Raw genomic sequence first — 15,403 nt, 5'->3', positions numbered from 1 at the left:
TGAGCGGCCGAATAATCAGGACGTGGTCGGCAGGGGCGAGCAGTCTTTTCCCGTGCCGTATAACTCGCAAAGCGATCGCTTTCCTCAATACGCTTCCTACCTCTCCTTTCCCCAGGCTCTATGCTCGGCTTAAGCAGATGTAACAATCACGGCTTAGCAATGCAGAACAATGCAGATGCGAACATGGCCACGAATAATGCTAGCCAGAGAAGAACGTAGGAGGAGTGACTGAGTGCCCCCGAGCGTGCATGAAACCGTCCGGTAAAGAGTTAAATGCCATGTGCTGACGACGAAACACAGGAACAGACTCGATTTGAAATGTCTGAACGTGTTTAGAGGTGCTACGGTCTCGACCGCCGACGTCGGGCGGCGTTCTACGCCGCAGTGTCTGGCACTGTTGGTCCATCCTTGAGGGGGGGGGGGGGGGCGGACACATGGAAAAGCAAACTCGTCACGTAAAATCTCGTTTGTTACCCGGACGCTCATGTTTCGGCACCCGGATGAAGGAGAATCGAAGGCGGGATATTGGTTTTTAGTGTTATTTCGACGTCACCTCAATGTCGCCTCGTAATTTGCCTCCCTAGTTATTACTTTGAACACATGTGTGCGCTGAGCATGATCCCCGGAACAACCTCGGGCTTAAACCGCATTTCGGTTGAAAGGAGTTTAGTGACTAAAATAACCAGCTACCTTCTGCTTCCTCTTAATTGGAATATTTTAGAACATGATTAGAACGCGAGATCATGCTTCCACGTGGCTGTAACTTGCGAAATTTTTCTTTGGACGTCTTCATTCGCCTTTCCAGTAAACCTCTTGTTACTAGACAGCCGGTGTGGTGCTTTCCTTCTCTTTCCATCTTGTTCGCGATGTTCTCTGTTATGAACTTCCACTGGTTAGCCCAAATTTCCGCTACGCAAGAAATCTATGTAGAAACCTAGACAACGCCGGATCGAGGATTGTATTAGTAAAATTATGTCATTTATCTAACAGATTCAGGCGCAGCTGGTTAGAGGCAAAATTAGGCGCTAAGGGGCCGCATGAAAAATGAAGCAAGCTTGGTGAGTGCTGCCAATCGGATGAGTTGAAGTTTCGCGCAGATTTTGCCGATTTCTCTTATTCATCTTCGCTAACGCTCCGAAGAAAACAAAAAAGCTATGTGAAAAGTAGTAAGTTTGTCCTTGTGAGACAAATGGAAATTTAAGAGAAGAATGAGCATAGCCTCCGTCCTCAAAGTTCCTTTTATTGCCATCATAAAAGCATTTACAGCACTGACCACCTAGTGCAGCCTTAGTTATGCTGCGCAGTGAAACTGCAAAGGAAGACTGAACCTGATAATAAAAGCAAAGAGATGTGAAGCGATCATATTTACGCCCCCTTGACAGCTCCTCCATGACCAGTAATCCTTCGTAAACTTGACTGCCTTGAAGACTAAGATGTAGTCTCATTTTTTTTACTTGCTGGCCATGGTTTTTCATCGCCATCCACGTGAGGCAACTAAACCTGGCATCCATCAGCGATCTAGACTCGTTTTGGAAAAAAACCTTTTCAGCCCACGTAAGTGATCCCGAACATCAACAAACATCACCAACGATGATATCAACAAAGCTGGGCATGGGTGGGCCGCCATGTTCAATTCCTGTGGTGGTGTGAGGCCAGTGGCCGGGATACGAGAGAGAAAATCGGGAGCAGAGATAGCGAGAAGAGAAAAGAAGCAGAGAGATCAAAGGAGTGGAGCGGAAGCTCCTGTAAATCGACGGTGATCCCAGCGTCGAAGACAAAACGACACGAGTTCACCCGAGCGGAGAGACGCAATCACTGCCCTGTAGGGGCAGCATCCTCCACCGCAGCGACCCACCCTCGGTCGAGAGACAGGCGAGTAATTTCCATTTATGGCTCCTACACAGAAGTCTGTGGTCGTTTTTTCTTTCGTTTTATTACTATTCTGACGCATATCTCTTTCTACCCAAAGCGGCTGCTGTTTTGCCGTTTATCTCTCGTTCTTTGATGCTGTGCGCTGTTTTGCGCACATAGACACGCCCCTTTCCCTCTTACCGCATCGCTTTTCTCTCCGTCGAAGCGACGCCATCTCCATACAAAGTGGAGCGCACAAGATGCCGGACTCAATCTGAAGAAGCGCCCGACCCGCCTCGGCGCACAAAGATTGAGATCCTCGCGGTTTTGGCATCGATCGCGAGTCAAAGCCAAGGCCTGCTTGGTGCACATCCCCTCTATCTCGGGCCCGTTCCTGTAGCTTCCCTGCGTTTCCCCGTGGCTTGATTGAAGTCTACTTCTTCTCTTGATACGAGTCAACAACTTGCCGTACCCATTTCAGATGCCTATAGACGGCTTCAAACCCAGGCCTCTCGCTAACAAGTGAACTACTTGCGAGCGATCGAGAGGAAAGAGCTGCGTGCACAGAAGACCCCGGGGTGTCGTCCTGGAAGGATTCAGAAGATTTGCTCTCGTTGGAAGGCTCCTTATAACACCGCCGAATAGGAGACCTCCGCCAGTTACGGAATCGCAGAAATGTCAGAGGTTTAGGCCATCATCATGATTCCTTGGACTCGTTGTTTAAACAAACTCGCAGAAGTACACCGAAAAACTTCCGAATATACCGTGTACGCTTTATGGAACGTATCTGAGTAAGAGTGGCGAAGTATTGGTCATTTTTCACAATGCTATTGTTCGTTATAGTGCCGGAGTACCCGGGTTCGATCCCGACCGCTGGCGGCTTCGTTTCGATGGAGGCGAAACGAAGAGACGTCCGTGTGCTGTGCGATGTCAGCGCACGTTAAAGATCCGCAAGTGGTCGAAGTTAGTCCGAAGCCCTCCACTACGGCACCTCTTTCTCTCTTTCCACTTTCACTCCCACCTTCCTCCCGTAACTTACGGCGCGGCTTAAATGTTCACAGAAGCAAGTGCAGTATCAAGCAAGTGCAGTAACAAGTGCAGGTGCAGTGTCTGTCACACTTCTGTGGCCACCTGAATCGCGCCGTCAGGGAAGGAAGGGAGGAAGTGAAAGTGTACAGAGAGAAAGAGCTGCCCTAGGGGAAGGCTAGGGAGTAATTTCGACCACGTGAAGATCTCTGCTTCTTTTTTAAATCGCGAATTATGCTGATGAAAGGCACATTACTCTCATTTACCCGAACAGAGTTACACACATGGTCTCCTTTTGTTTTACCAAATGTCATTTCACTACAACACGCACCCAGATATGCGCTCGCACAAATGGTATGAACAACCAGAACAAGTGAAACAGCGTAGAGTGTAAAGGCGAAAACATAACCGCACAGTTAGGCATGAACGTGAATAGATAGTTGTTTATGCAAGAGACGATATTATAAGAACAATAACCTCCCTTTGTTTCTCAGCAGATTCACACTGGCTTCCCGCTTTCACAATTTTAATATCCGTCGTTTGAAAGGCATACAATTATTTTAGGACTAGAAAGTAAATCTTCACTTTACTCCATGGGAAGACTTGATGCAACAGCCGACTTTACTTAAAGCCGAAATTAAATCATATCACGAATCTAAATTCAGCCATTTCTCGCTTAACACAACACAACTATATTACCGGGTCTAAAGAGGTGACGTTCCTGCCTCACTAATTTACTGCTCGAGCTTCTTAAAACAAAAATCAGAAATTCCTAATTAACGCACTGAAGTATGACGCTACCACTTAGGTAAGCAGTAGGCTGGGCAACCTTGAGTTCTCAGCATAACAGTATTCGAACCAAGTTTTCTTTATTTGTGTAAAGAGCCCAGTCGAAGGGATGGACGCCGAAGAAATGAGCGGGTTTTTGTTAGCTCTACGAGTGAGGAGAATATCAGGTTAATAACCGCACCCTGTACCTCTAAGAGTACACAAGACTTTCTCAGTTTCAGACTTTTCCTCAATGCCATTAGAAAGGCGTTGAAAAATCTTTTCTGAATGAAAAGGTAAAACCATCTACTTTACTTGGTGCAAGGACAAGAATAAGAAAGTTCTGATGCAAGAATCGACTTTGCGCTGGAAAATATCTTTACATAATTCCATAAATTGAATCAAGTCAAGAAGCTTAGTTCAGCCATTTCCCGCGTAATACAACGCTTAACAAAACTAGAAAGTGAGCTTCAACACCGCGTTTTTCATCCCCGAAACGGGCTTATCAATTTCAACCCCCGCTCGAGCTCTCCACAGGAGAAGTGCTGATAGGTTCTTAGTCTAGCTTATTGCGTTTCTTTGACTTCGCTTCCAGACCTGCCGGAAGAGGAATTTTAAGCAAACAACGCTTATTGCCGGAAGGAACCTGAGGAAGGCACTCAATTCTTCTTGATTTTCTCGTAAAGTGAGGGAGCAACAAATCAACAAACTCTAGCACCGCGCACATTCTTTGAGGCAGCCAGCTCGTTGTGCTGCGATGAAAACGTGAAAGCCCGGAAACGGCCATTTTATCCTTGATTGAAATGTCAGTAGGCACACACAAAAAGAAATATGTTCCCCGCTGCTAGCTCAGCAAATAAGAGCCCGTTTTTCGGCACTTACGTATTTCAGCTCCAGAAGTAGGGATCGTGTGATGTCTATCCTTGCCTTATTCAAAGGCTTAATCGCCACTAGGGTGTCCTGCGAAAATACATGCACATCAGTCAGTCCTGGAAAATATATTTCTATTCGCTTGAATGCGGTGCCTTTTAGCTCTACTGAATATAAGGTTCCCGAAAAATTCTTTCTCAGAAAATTTTAAACGTAAAAGAAAAACTGAATGGCGTTTTTGCAAACATCAAATATAGAAAGCCAAGAAGCCTTTAACACTTCAAATTCTATCTAATTACTCGTCGAGTAGCCCCACAGCTCTACGCACATTCCTGATTAGGAAGCAAAAATGATGGTGAGAAGAGTGGGTATTACTGAAAGATTGTTCCTGATCTACAAAACAAGAACAACCACGACAAGGAGAGAACATGCGCAGTGTCTAAATACTGTCAAACTGCAGCCACAAAAAACTATCTCGTCAGTGCAATAGGGAAGCTACATTGATATGTTTACAAGGCGAAAGGTCGAGCGCTATTTTTCGTTGAGAGCTGAAAGTTTTCCGGAAAATATCCTACTCACTTTGTAGTAGGCGGTTCTGATGAACATCTGTCGCTCGTTCCGGAGTGCCAACGTTTCTGACGATGTGCTGCTCTGCACAATATAAACATAACTGCTATTGCAATTGTGCAGAAATTGGACAAGAAAAATGAACACTTTGAGTCACTTTTTTGCAAAAGAGAGCCAATTGTTTAGGCACGAGTGCACCGTAACCTCCTAAAATATCCGTGCTCAGCACAATACACACTGCTGAAACTTCTTCTGAAACGAAACTTGTTAACACAGCATCTGGAACTGCATATTTCTGAAAATGTATATTCGAGTTGCCAAAAGCAGTGATTATCTTTATAATATGCATGTTTAGAGCGGTATACTAGGAAACGTTACCTATTCGAACGAAAAGAATATGAATATAGATCGTTTTTAAGCTATTGAGTTGAATGTTTACTTTAAGGCTTTTTCTCGCAGTTTGTAGCAGGCGTGCATGTGTGCGATTGGGAAACTACACCTACGCCATTATCATGCGAGTTACAAAGAAACTGCTTACACCTCCTTTGGCTAGGCTTAATCTGGATCCGAAGGCACCATGCTTGTTTGAAAGGGTTTGACTGATATCCTCCCACCGAATCTTCCATGTCATGGACGCCAGCTCAGCTTCCAGCTTGAAGTGCCTGAATTGCGGTGGGGGACAGAAATGGATGAGTGGAAATAAATGTGTCTGAAATATTCACGCTCAAATTGCAGCTATTTAAACAAACCTATGGAATAATTTGCATTAATTGAAGAACATTGAAAAACAAAAGTGATACCAACCACCCTCTCCCTCCTCACAAAAAAAAAAAAAGAGAAGAAATCTATCACTGAAAATACAAAACCTGTCAGAGTGGAGAAACGTCTGGAAAATCTTCAATCTAAAGACAGAGAGGATTTGAGCTCTTCCCTTTAAAGCGCTTTGTAAGAATGTAAAAGTGCTCATGTCTCTTACTTTTGAAATAAAGAAACAGAGCCTGCAGCATATCATATTACAGTTTATGGTACTATTTCATACAATCATACTGCATGCTATTCGGACATTGAGTGCGACAGAAATTGGTCGGCTGTAATCATTCAGTACGAAGTTGGAAAGCAAAAAAAATCATTTGTTCACTTCACTTCAACTTGAAAATTCTCAAACAATAACGGACTCAACATTGCTATTATTTGGCCAGAATCAAAAGATCATTAATCTGTGAGACTTATAATGGCGAAACTGCAAACAAACTTTACCTGTACACGAAGAACGAAGCTAGGCAAACTATGATCATCAGGGTTCCCAGAACTGATGTGATGATCACGTATTTCCCTTGAGTTTCTGAAAAAGAAAAAAAAAAAAGGGTTGTCATCACTCTTTTAAGACAGAGTTAAAGTTCGAAAAAAAAAATGTTTGTAGCCTCGTGATGCCGAATGAGATGCTGGGCCGGTACATGAACGTCCTGCCAGCAAAGTTGGTAGAACATCAAGTACAAACAAGAGTTGGTCTCTATTCATGAAGTACCATGATATTGTTACGAAACAGCAAGCCGATGAAACCAAGAGAACCGGGAACAGCGAGATGTTCGATGACCGTGAGATGACGTTTAATGAAAATATTAGCGGGCCTAGCGCGAGCGCTCCTGCCCGTGCCACTGCCCGCTTCTTCTTTCTTGCTCGTCCGTAACAATATTGTTATAACTAGAAGTGGACGGTCCTGTACATTGAGTACAACAATGCAACCAAAAATAGACCAATCTAATTGAAAACGGAGGTTTTGTAGAATACAAACGATGAACGAATGAAATTCAGGTTTCTCCATCGCTCATCAACTACGAAAGTAAAATGCATCGAAACCGATATTTGGCACACATCCCGGAGGTGACGCTCCGCCGCCATGAGCTCCAAAACTACAGCAGCCTGTAATTTTCGGTAACTTCGTAATGAGAATTAATCGAATGGGTGGAGAAGACAGGTTTTTAAATCAATTTTGTGTGGTTATGGATACATAGTTTGAGGCCGGTCAAATGTCAGGTCACGCAAGAACAGATTGTCAATTTTTAATGCAAACATTAAATTGCCTGAGTCGCCCTCGGTATATTTCTTAATAAATGACGTCTGATTTAGTTACGACTTCATTTTGGTTCCCCCAACAGCAGCCCACATAACGAGAATTAGTTGACAGTTGTCCATAATATGCAGTAACGAAGTAATGCTAAATGCTTCCCGTTTCCTAGGTCGAGTTTGTTACGTCAAGTTTGTGATATTACGCACTCATATTTGGTTATTGCCGGCAATATTTGAGAAAGCACGAAATAAAATGTTATTTAGGTGAACATAGGGAACAATTTACTCTCACTTTAATTTCAAACATACAGCCAGTCGGTCATATATCTAGGTCTGTAATGCGTGCGTTGCAAATTGTCTAATGCTTTTTTTTTCGTGCCTGCTTTAAAATAAATTCAAAACAGCCAACCAAGAACATAGTGACGTCTTAAACATTCATTTTAACATAACCCTAAAGCTTCTTCAATGTATTCAACTTGTTTAACAGGCTCAGCCATTCGGGTGGCTCAAAATGTCCCGCAAAACGTCCCGCACATATGTCACATGGTCAGTGCAGTTTTCACGCGTAGAGCAAACATTTTCCTTGCCGCGATTGACCACACCGCACAACAACAACGTCACAACGATATGCTCAGGGTTTCACATAGCTTATAAGTTTCTTCCCGAGATAACACCAATGTGACAACGCAACCTTATTCCTGCGACTGCCATGCCTCACTCAATTAACCTTTTTCGTGTTGCGTACGAAGCAGCACGAGGGGGCATCGCCTGAAATGAGTGCGCTAACATGCGATCTCTAAAGTGCATATACCAGGTGCCAGTGAAATCCTGACCGTACCCCAACGGCTTGACATGGTCATTAAGCTAAATGCCCTACACCAAAATTGTTAAGTGTTATAGACCATTTAACGACCCTAACTTTGGCTGAGGCTGTTAAGGTGGGTATTCTTCAAAGCTTTCCGCGGTTAAAACAGCAACTGAGCATCGAATATGGCAGCGCCCTTCATCCCTTTGTACAATCGTGTATATAAAAGCCAGAAGAAGGGAAATCGACACTCACAAATTATTGAAACATCAGGACAGATTTATTGGGCCGTGAATCCAGACACACTCCTATATCTCGCTGAGACTCAACCTTGCCAGCCGGACCACCTGGGTTACCGGAACCGGTCTGAGGATACCTACCGCGGCCTGCTCTGCTAGGTGGCCCTCCTACAGGAGACGTCGTCGTTTCCGTACTCTTCATAATGTTCAGTTTTTTAAAGCCTCGTCAAAAGTAAACGTAAATGTGGGATCCCGTTCCTAGCAAAGAACTAGGCTATAGTTGAACACAAAACAAAATATAGTGAAACTTATATAGCAGCTCCTAGCTCATCTCGGTGCATACGCGACAAAAATGAGTATTGTGTAGTGTATGCTAAAGCTTCTGACGCAGGCAACACGAACATACCAAAAAGATCTGCCACCTCCTGCGACTGTTATAGTTATTGTCGTTGAGGACACTTGGAGCGTCCCAAGCCACAATAGCACCCCTGGCAGAAGCACCTTAACACTGGGCTCAATGCAGAAAAGAAACTGCGCTCAGGCTTTTCTTTCTTTCACTCGTCTTACCCATGAATTCCAATAAACGAAGTGACGGTGGCTCAACAAGTGTTCGCTCACGGACCTGCATTACGACACGGCTCCCTTTCACTCTCTACTTTTTCTCCTCGCACTTCCTCTGCTAAGTCTCTCCCGAGAGAAGGATCCAGCTTGGCGGGGCCACCTTGACGGTCCGTGCTTTGCGCACGAGCTTGGCGAAAGGCTCCGTGATATATGGCTCCCAGGTTCGGCGTCCAAGGCTGGCAGCTCTAGGCGGCTGCCCGCAGGGCAGGGATGCCCGTAACGAGATTAACCCGGACAGGCAGACTGCTTGGCGGCGCGAGGGAAGACATCCGTTGCTCGGGTTTCTTAAGCAGCATTTGCACCTTCTCCGACTTTTCCCTTTCCTTTATCACGTGAGAAGAGGCGAACGATTCAAGGCACTCTGCAACCTTTTCTCATTTTATTCCTACCCCTCGACCCTCCTCCTCTCCACTCTTCCAACGCACTTGCTCTCCGCCTCAGCGGAGGCGAGTCCACTAATGAACGCGCTACGGTGGTTGCACCTCGTTCTGCTTGCGTCAGCAGCGGGCATCGAAGAGTGCTTCCCTGCACGTGTTCTCTGGAGGAGTTCCTCGTTAATAGGGCGATATGCAACCTTCGCGGCAATCTCGTAAAAATGCCACGGCAATGAATCGATTGCGAAGGAAAAGGAAATACGCGAGTCCGTCCCAGTCTTCAAGAACGCATCAGCTCAAACGAACCAAAGTCGCGTACAAAAAGAGATTGCCACAAACAAAATCTTCTCGGTTGTGAAATGGAGAAAGTGTTATGGCTCAGTTCATCACACTGCACTCAGCAATGCATTCTAGATTATGAGTATTGACGTGAAACGGCTAAGCCCATGTCACTTTCTTTTCCGATCAGAGGATAAAATTTCCCGCAACGTCGACGGAAGCAAAAATTTGGTAAGAGACCCTTAATACTTCTTGTCACGTGTAAGAACGCGAAAACACTACTCTTTGTGTGCCCGCAATTTCGCGACAGATGTTTCAAAAATTAATGAAATTTACTTCTGTTGATAAGTCTGCGTGTGAGTCGCAAGCCATAATGGCAATGTAAGGGACCTTCTCGCTACAAAGCGGTGATTTGTTCCGAGTTTGCATGGGCTGGTAGCACGCGGAGGTTTAACCTGTATTTATATACCGCAGTACTAAAGCGTCCCAAGACATCTCATCATCCATCGCTGTGAGGGAGCAGCCCTGCGCTTTCTTTTTGCATTTGACAATTACGTGCCACCAGTAAGTATTGCAAACACACGTTAGTAAGTTATACGCGCCAAACTGCGCTTACTAGATTCCCCTGTAACGGGCTTAAGCCAGTTACGATCGCGGCCCTTGCGTTGCGTGGTCGCCTGGTGCACACAGGGCCGCGTATTGAACTCCATTGCCGACCATTTCCTTCAATTTAATTGCATCAATTTTTCGGCCATCCCGCTGTGCCTCATTTTTATGGATAAAATCGACTGGTGACTAAAATAACAAAGTCAAAGATATTTTCTCGTATTGGGGCTAGCAATGGCATCGCATCAATAATGACAGTGATTTAGCCATGGTTAAGCTGAAGTCTTACGTGCAAAACCTGCGAATGCTTTCGCATTAAATAGGCTTAGTAAGGCCTGGTAGCCTTGTGCACCCTTAAAGAAGGCAAAGTAGATTTAAGAAATGTTTGTTCTGACAACAGCGTACTACTGTAATGTGATTTAGAAATTTAAGCATATATAGCCCTCTCAGGCTAAACTATGCCTAACAGGCTTAGGAAGGCGTAAGTAGTCCAATTTGTGTCAAGACACTAAAATCAATTTCTAAATTGTGCTTCACACATAGTTCATAAATTTTTTTAAAGCTGATTTGCTTCGGCCGTGACATTAGTGATAGTCATAGCCATGGTATACCCGTGACTCTCAAGGTCACTTACAGAGAATCATAATATCACCACTTAGAGCAAGGCTAATCTTGGTTGTTGCCATAACAACATTCAATTAGGTGGTCGGACACCGTTAATCTGGGAAACCTCGGGTAAAAATGTGTTCGTACTAAAGCTACGCAGGCCTCTCAATAAGGTTGCTTTCGCGTCCGAACGAAGCGCATGAAACCGAGGTCTAGTTCAATCATTCGGGTGGAGATATTTTAGGCATCCCTTCTACAGAAAGCCTAGTCAATATTTTGACTCTTTTAAGTGTTTTATATTTCCTATTTATTCATTTTTATCGCTAGCATTCCATATAAAAAAAATGAACATCTATTTTATGTCGCATGCTTCGTGTTGATGCCGGTGTAAGAAAAGTGCCGCCATTTATAGTGTTCTTAACAGTCTTTTTAGAAGCCAGTGAACACTCAGCCAAAATAAAGATGAGTAGCGTGGAGAAATGGGGAATGACAAGGGCTATGCTGCTGAGAATTCGTTCTGCTCTGCCGAGGTATCGGCATGGCAAGATTTATATAGGAGGTCTCGAAGGAGTCGGGCACTGCGACAATCGTAGCAAAACCTTTTCTGTACGTAGTTCGGGTTCTAGGACTGTTGTTGAAAGAGCCGGCTGATAATCACAGCTCGGGGCGGTCTCCCTCGGGAAATTTCTTTTGACGGGGCTTCCTTTTCCCGCCGGAACAACTCGCTATCTTCTCTCCGGAGCAGTTCATGTTTCGCTTATTCTTCCCTTATCAGGCCACCACATTACGCTACAAAGCGCTGTTCACTGTTCAACAGTAGTAGTCGGTCCTTGGAAGCGTGAAATTAACGTGCTCTGGCAGCGGCAGTTTGTAGGAGTGATATTCATGACAGCTTGGAGGCTGAAAACGCATGTAGCTTGTTCATTCTAAAAAAAAAAAATCATAACACCTCCTCCTTCCCCCCAAAATAAAATGATATAATTAAAAGAAAAATCGCGCAGTCCTAAACGTTGCTGCCACCTGAATGAAAAACTAAATAGACGGACCGAGGCGGCGCTTGTACATAACAAAGTGGATCTCTACGGTAAGGAAGTACTCCCCCTTTGTATAGCCTTGCCACCATTTTTTACAATTAAATCACTTCCAGCTCAGTGCATCATACTGGCGTAGCAATCAACAATGCTTTGGATAACTTCTGCTGCCAGTTGTATTGCCTAAAGCTACTTTAGCTCGCCGCGTTCCACACTCCCTTCTTCGACTCATCCTTTTGCCTCCCATGGTCTCATTGGTTCTAAATACTGACGAGGCCAAGCAAGTATGGTAAACTTGTGCTTCGAAATATAATTGGCAAACGTGGAGGATTTGTCATTGCAGAAATGGAATAAAATGAAACTCATTATTTCTGCCAATAAGAGGTTATACTGAATACTGCAAAGGCGCTCAAATTTCGCTTCATTAATGTTAATACGTCATTAAATGGTACGTGAGCCGAACAACCACATAAAGCGGCATATTTGTATGCATTTAGGTTACTGCCTAATGTTAAAAACTGAATTTTGTCAGCTCTGTGTAATTTGGTAAGCGCCCACAACATGCTGAAATGGTTCAAACCTGGATGCAAAAAAAAATTTGCACATCAGTGATTGTTTCGAAGAAAGTAGCCAAGGACCAAGAAAGAACATTTATAATGATCCGACAGCTCTTACCAATGTGACGAAGCATAGTCTTTTTGAAATACAGCAACGAACTCCAAAACGTTTTCTTGTTAATGAAAGAGGAGCCATAATTTTTATTTAGTCGGAATGGCGGCACGGTGCGAGAGTGAACATAGAAACTAATATCTACTGTAAGGTTGTAATGGTAACTGGATAGTATCCTATATAACCTGTGCTGATAGGAACCTGGAACAGCCAAAGTACCGTGCTATCAAAGGAGTCACGACATCATTTACATTGGCTACCAGAACATAGTGGCATTGTCAAAAATATTGATCGACCCACAGTAGTGCGAACACTGTACGGGTATCACTGAAAACAGCCGGCGCATCGAGATATCAGTGAAAGATTGAACGAAACATGACTTCAGCGTCATGGACCACGCCCGGAGACTATATGCATGTCGTTTGCACTCTATTGATCCGTTAGGTGGGCGGATGAGATTAAGAAGTTCGCAGGGGTCAAGTGGATGCAGCTAGCACAGAACCGGGTTAAGTGAAGAAATATGGGAGAGGCCTTCGCCCTGCAGTGAATATAATCAGGCTGATGATGATGATGATGATGATGATGATCTGTCAGTTCCACTCACAATGCTTCTCCGCCCCTTGCGCTGCAATGCTCTGCTTTTGTGCCGCCTGTAGCTGAGAGTGGAGCTCACAAATGTTTTTTCTCCCCTCATCTCAATGGCCCACTCCCCACCATGTGGGAGCTGCGGGGGCGATGTCATGACTGACCACATTCTTCGTGAGTGTATTCGGTTTGTGCGTTAGCGATTGAATCCTCGTCCCCTTTCCGAACCCAAGGAAACCTTCACCTCCCCACAAATTATCAAAGAAGACATTGTTCACGTTTTTAAAAGGCCCATGGCTGACCTGCAGGTTGCGATATTTCAGAGTGGTTTCATGTCCTAAATACGTTGGCTTGCTTACACTTGCGAAACTGATTCCATATTCCTCAGTTTCCTTATTTTTTCGCCCTTTATTTCCTTTCCCACATGCAAGTTAGGCCAGCGGGCTTTACCTAGATAAATTTCAGCCTATCCTTTCTTTTGTCTTTCTCTACCTTGTCGAAAGCGCTCTCTCTCCTTGAACTTTACAATGATTATGGTTCGGGCGAAGCAGGCCACCGTTGTTTTTGTACAGCAAGAAAATGATTATGCTTCTAGTAGCGGTGATGTAATATACCGAATCGATAAAAAGTGTGCGAACGCTCCTGATAACACTGTGCTTTGTATTGGCAATGTTTTTTTGCCGTTTTTCCAGAAATATATGGCCGCCAGACTATGTTTTGCTAGTTTTTCAACCATTTGTCGACGTTTTCATTTTCTTTGACTAAACAGAAACCAAGCAATGCAGCCACTGTTGTCATTAGTTGCAGGAGAGAAATTTTCCTCAATCTAGCAAGCTTTGATGTGCTTTATTCTTTTGTCACTGGATGGCGTCAGTGTGTGTACACTTGCTCTTTGGACGCTACAGTACGGCGGACTAAAGTGTTGTATCTGAGGTGTTTATAGCACGCGTGATGTAGTGAGTGATACGAGCATGCCAACTAACAGTATCTGTTGCTTCATCGTTTCCGCATCTCCGCCGCTAGTTCGAACACGTTTGTAAGTGGTAGCGCATAGGCGAAAATAAGTATTCATCACTACAGCGTAATGAGAACACTGCAGTAATGTTGCAGTCGCCTGCGCCATGCATTTGTGGTTCCAGAGCCCCTCTACAACCCAAGTGTATTGTTTCCTCCTGTGTGCGTAATAATACGATCGCCAAACCATTAGTGCATCAACGGCAATAAAATGCCTTAAGATGAAGTAAAAAAACTGGAGCCAACAGGCAGGCGCCGAACGGATTTCATGGTTAATGCTGCGCAGAGAAATTGCAGTCGAATTATGGAATAAACACCTTGGAGCTCAAAAGTAGACTAATGACTCAGATTAAATATCTCAAAAAATGTCTTCAGAGCTCAAGGGAATCTGCTTCCCTTATCAGCGGGTCGTTAACTGTGAGCAATTGGCGGCTTGAGCAAAGAAGCGCCGCTAATGGAGGACGCGGGATGTCTCCCTAATCCGGGATCAGCCTGGGGCAAGTGGGGCAATTAAGGCTTCGTCGCATCCACGCCTGATGTGAAGAAAAGAGCCGATGTGAGGGGAACGGCCTTGAGGGTTTCTTCCGCCTTTCTCGGAGAAAATAAACAAGTTCGTATATGGCGCGCTGCTTGTTAGTAGGCATGCATGAGCCATTGTTTGGACTGATGATCCTCTAGACGATACATTAAAAGGCAATATTTTTGTCTTCATCAGTTACCTCGTGAAAAGGCTAAATCAGCTATTAATATCGCCGGCGTAAACACAATACTGAGCTTGTGTAAACAGTCAACATCTAGCTTGTTTTTTCACTAGCTTGGCGGGATTGTTTAGCAGTGTGCCTATAGTCCTCTTCACCCGGCCAATATAAGCCGTCCACCATAACCATGGAGCCATTACTGCGCTGCATGTCGAAACATATTTTGTGTATTGAACAAGCTATGTAATGAGCCAGTAGTATTTTAGAGTTCTCTGCCGGACAAAAAAGATTATCTCTATATAAGAAGCGTTAGCCTCTGGCCTGGCATCATCTCTTTGTGAGCGAAGGTATCTCTTTACTCGCACTAGTCGTAGCTGTTCTGTCTTAACAGATTTTGTCGTATAATCTTCGGCCTCACTCAGAAGCGCTTGCGATGTTTTTCCTTTAGAATCCCCACCTCAAGATAAATATTTATAAGAACATTTAGACAAGGCTTCATGACGCACTGGGCACACTGTGCTTGGCTAGGTACAGATGTTTTCTCTGAATAAAACCTTTTGCATGACGAAGCAAAAGAATTTAATAAGCGCTGTTTCTATTTTTTATATTTACCTAGTCTCATTTTAAAATATGATTAAAGCTAATTTAGGGGTTTACTCATAGAAGTCAGAATTTATTTTTTCTTCATTGAAAGATCAAGTTTTTCTTTTTACATTCTTATTAGATC

The 15,403-nt window shown here is 44.2% G+C and overlaps 1 protein-coding gene across 1 annotated transcript in view; it reads right to left on the bottom strand.

Annotated features, from left to right (window-relative positions):
* Positions 1-15,403, bottom strand: part of LOC146186016 (atrial natriuretic peptide receptor 1-like) — a 250,043-nt gene that overhangs the window by 80,792 nt on the left and 153,848 nt on the right. The window contains exons 8-12 of the mRNA XM_084607971.1: positions 12,525-12,543; positions 6,340-6,415; positions 5,621-5,744; positions 5,095-5,166; positions 4,528-4,605 (exon numbers count right to left, since the gene is read on the bottom strand). Of these exons, the coding sequence (XP_084464097.1) occupies positions 4,528-4,605; positions 5,095-5,166; positions 5,621-5,744; positions 6,340-6,415; positions 12,525-12,543 (369 nt within the window). The remainder of the gene's footprint in view (positions 1-4,527; positions 4,606-5,094; positions 5,167-5,620; positions 5,745-6,339; positions 6,416-12,524; positions 12,544-15,403) is intronic.

The sequence above is a fragment of the Amblyomma maculatum genome, chromosome 6 (assembly GCF_055883805.1).
Source record: "Amblyomma maculatum isolate TAMU_Amacu chromosome 6, ASM5588380v1, whole genome shotgun sequence".
NCBI lineage: Eukaryota > Metazoa > Arthropoda > Arachnida > Ixodida > Ixodidae > Amblyomma > Amblyomma maculatum.
The sequence above is the reverse complement of the archived record's forward strand: the minus strand, read 5'-3'. Positions and strand labels throughout refer to the sequence as shown.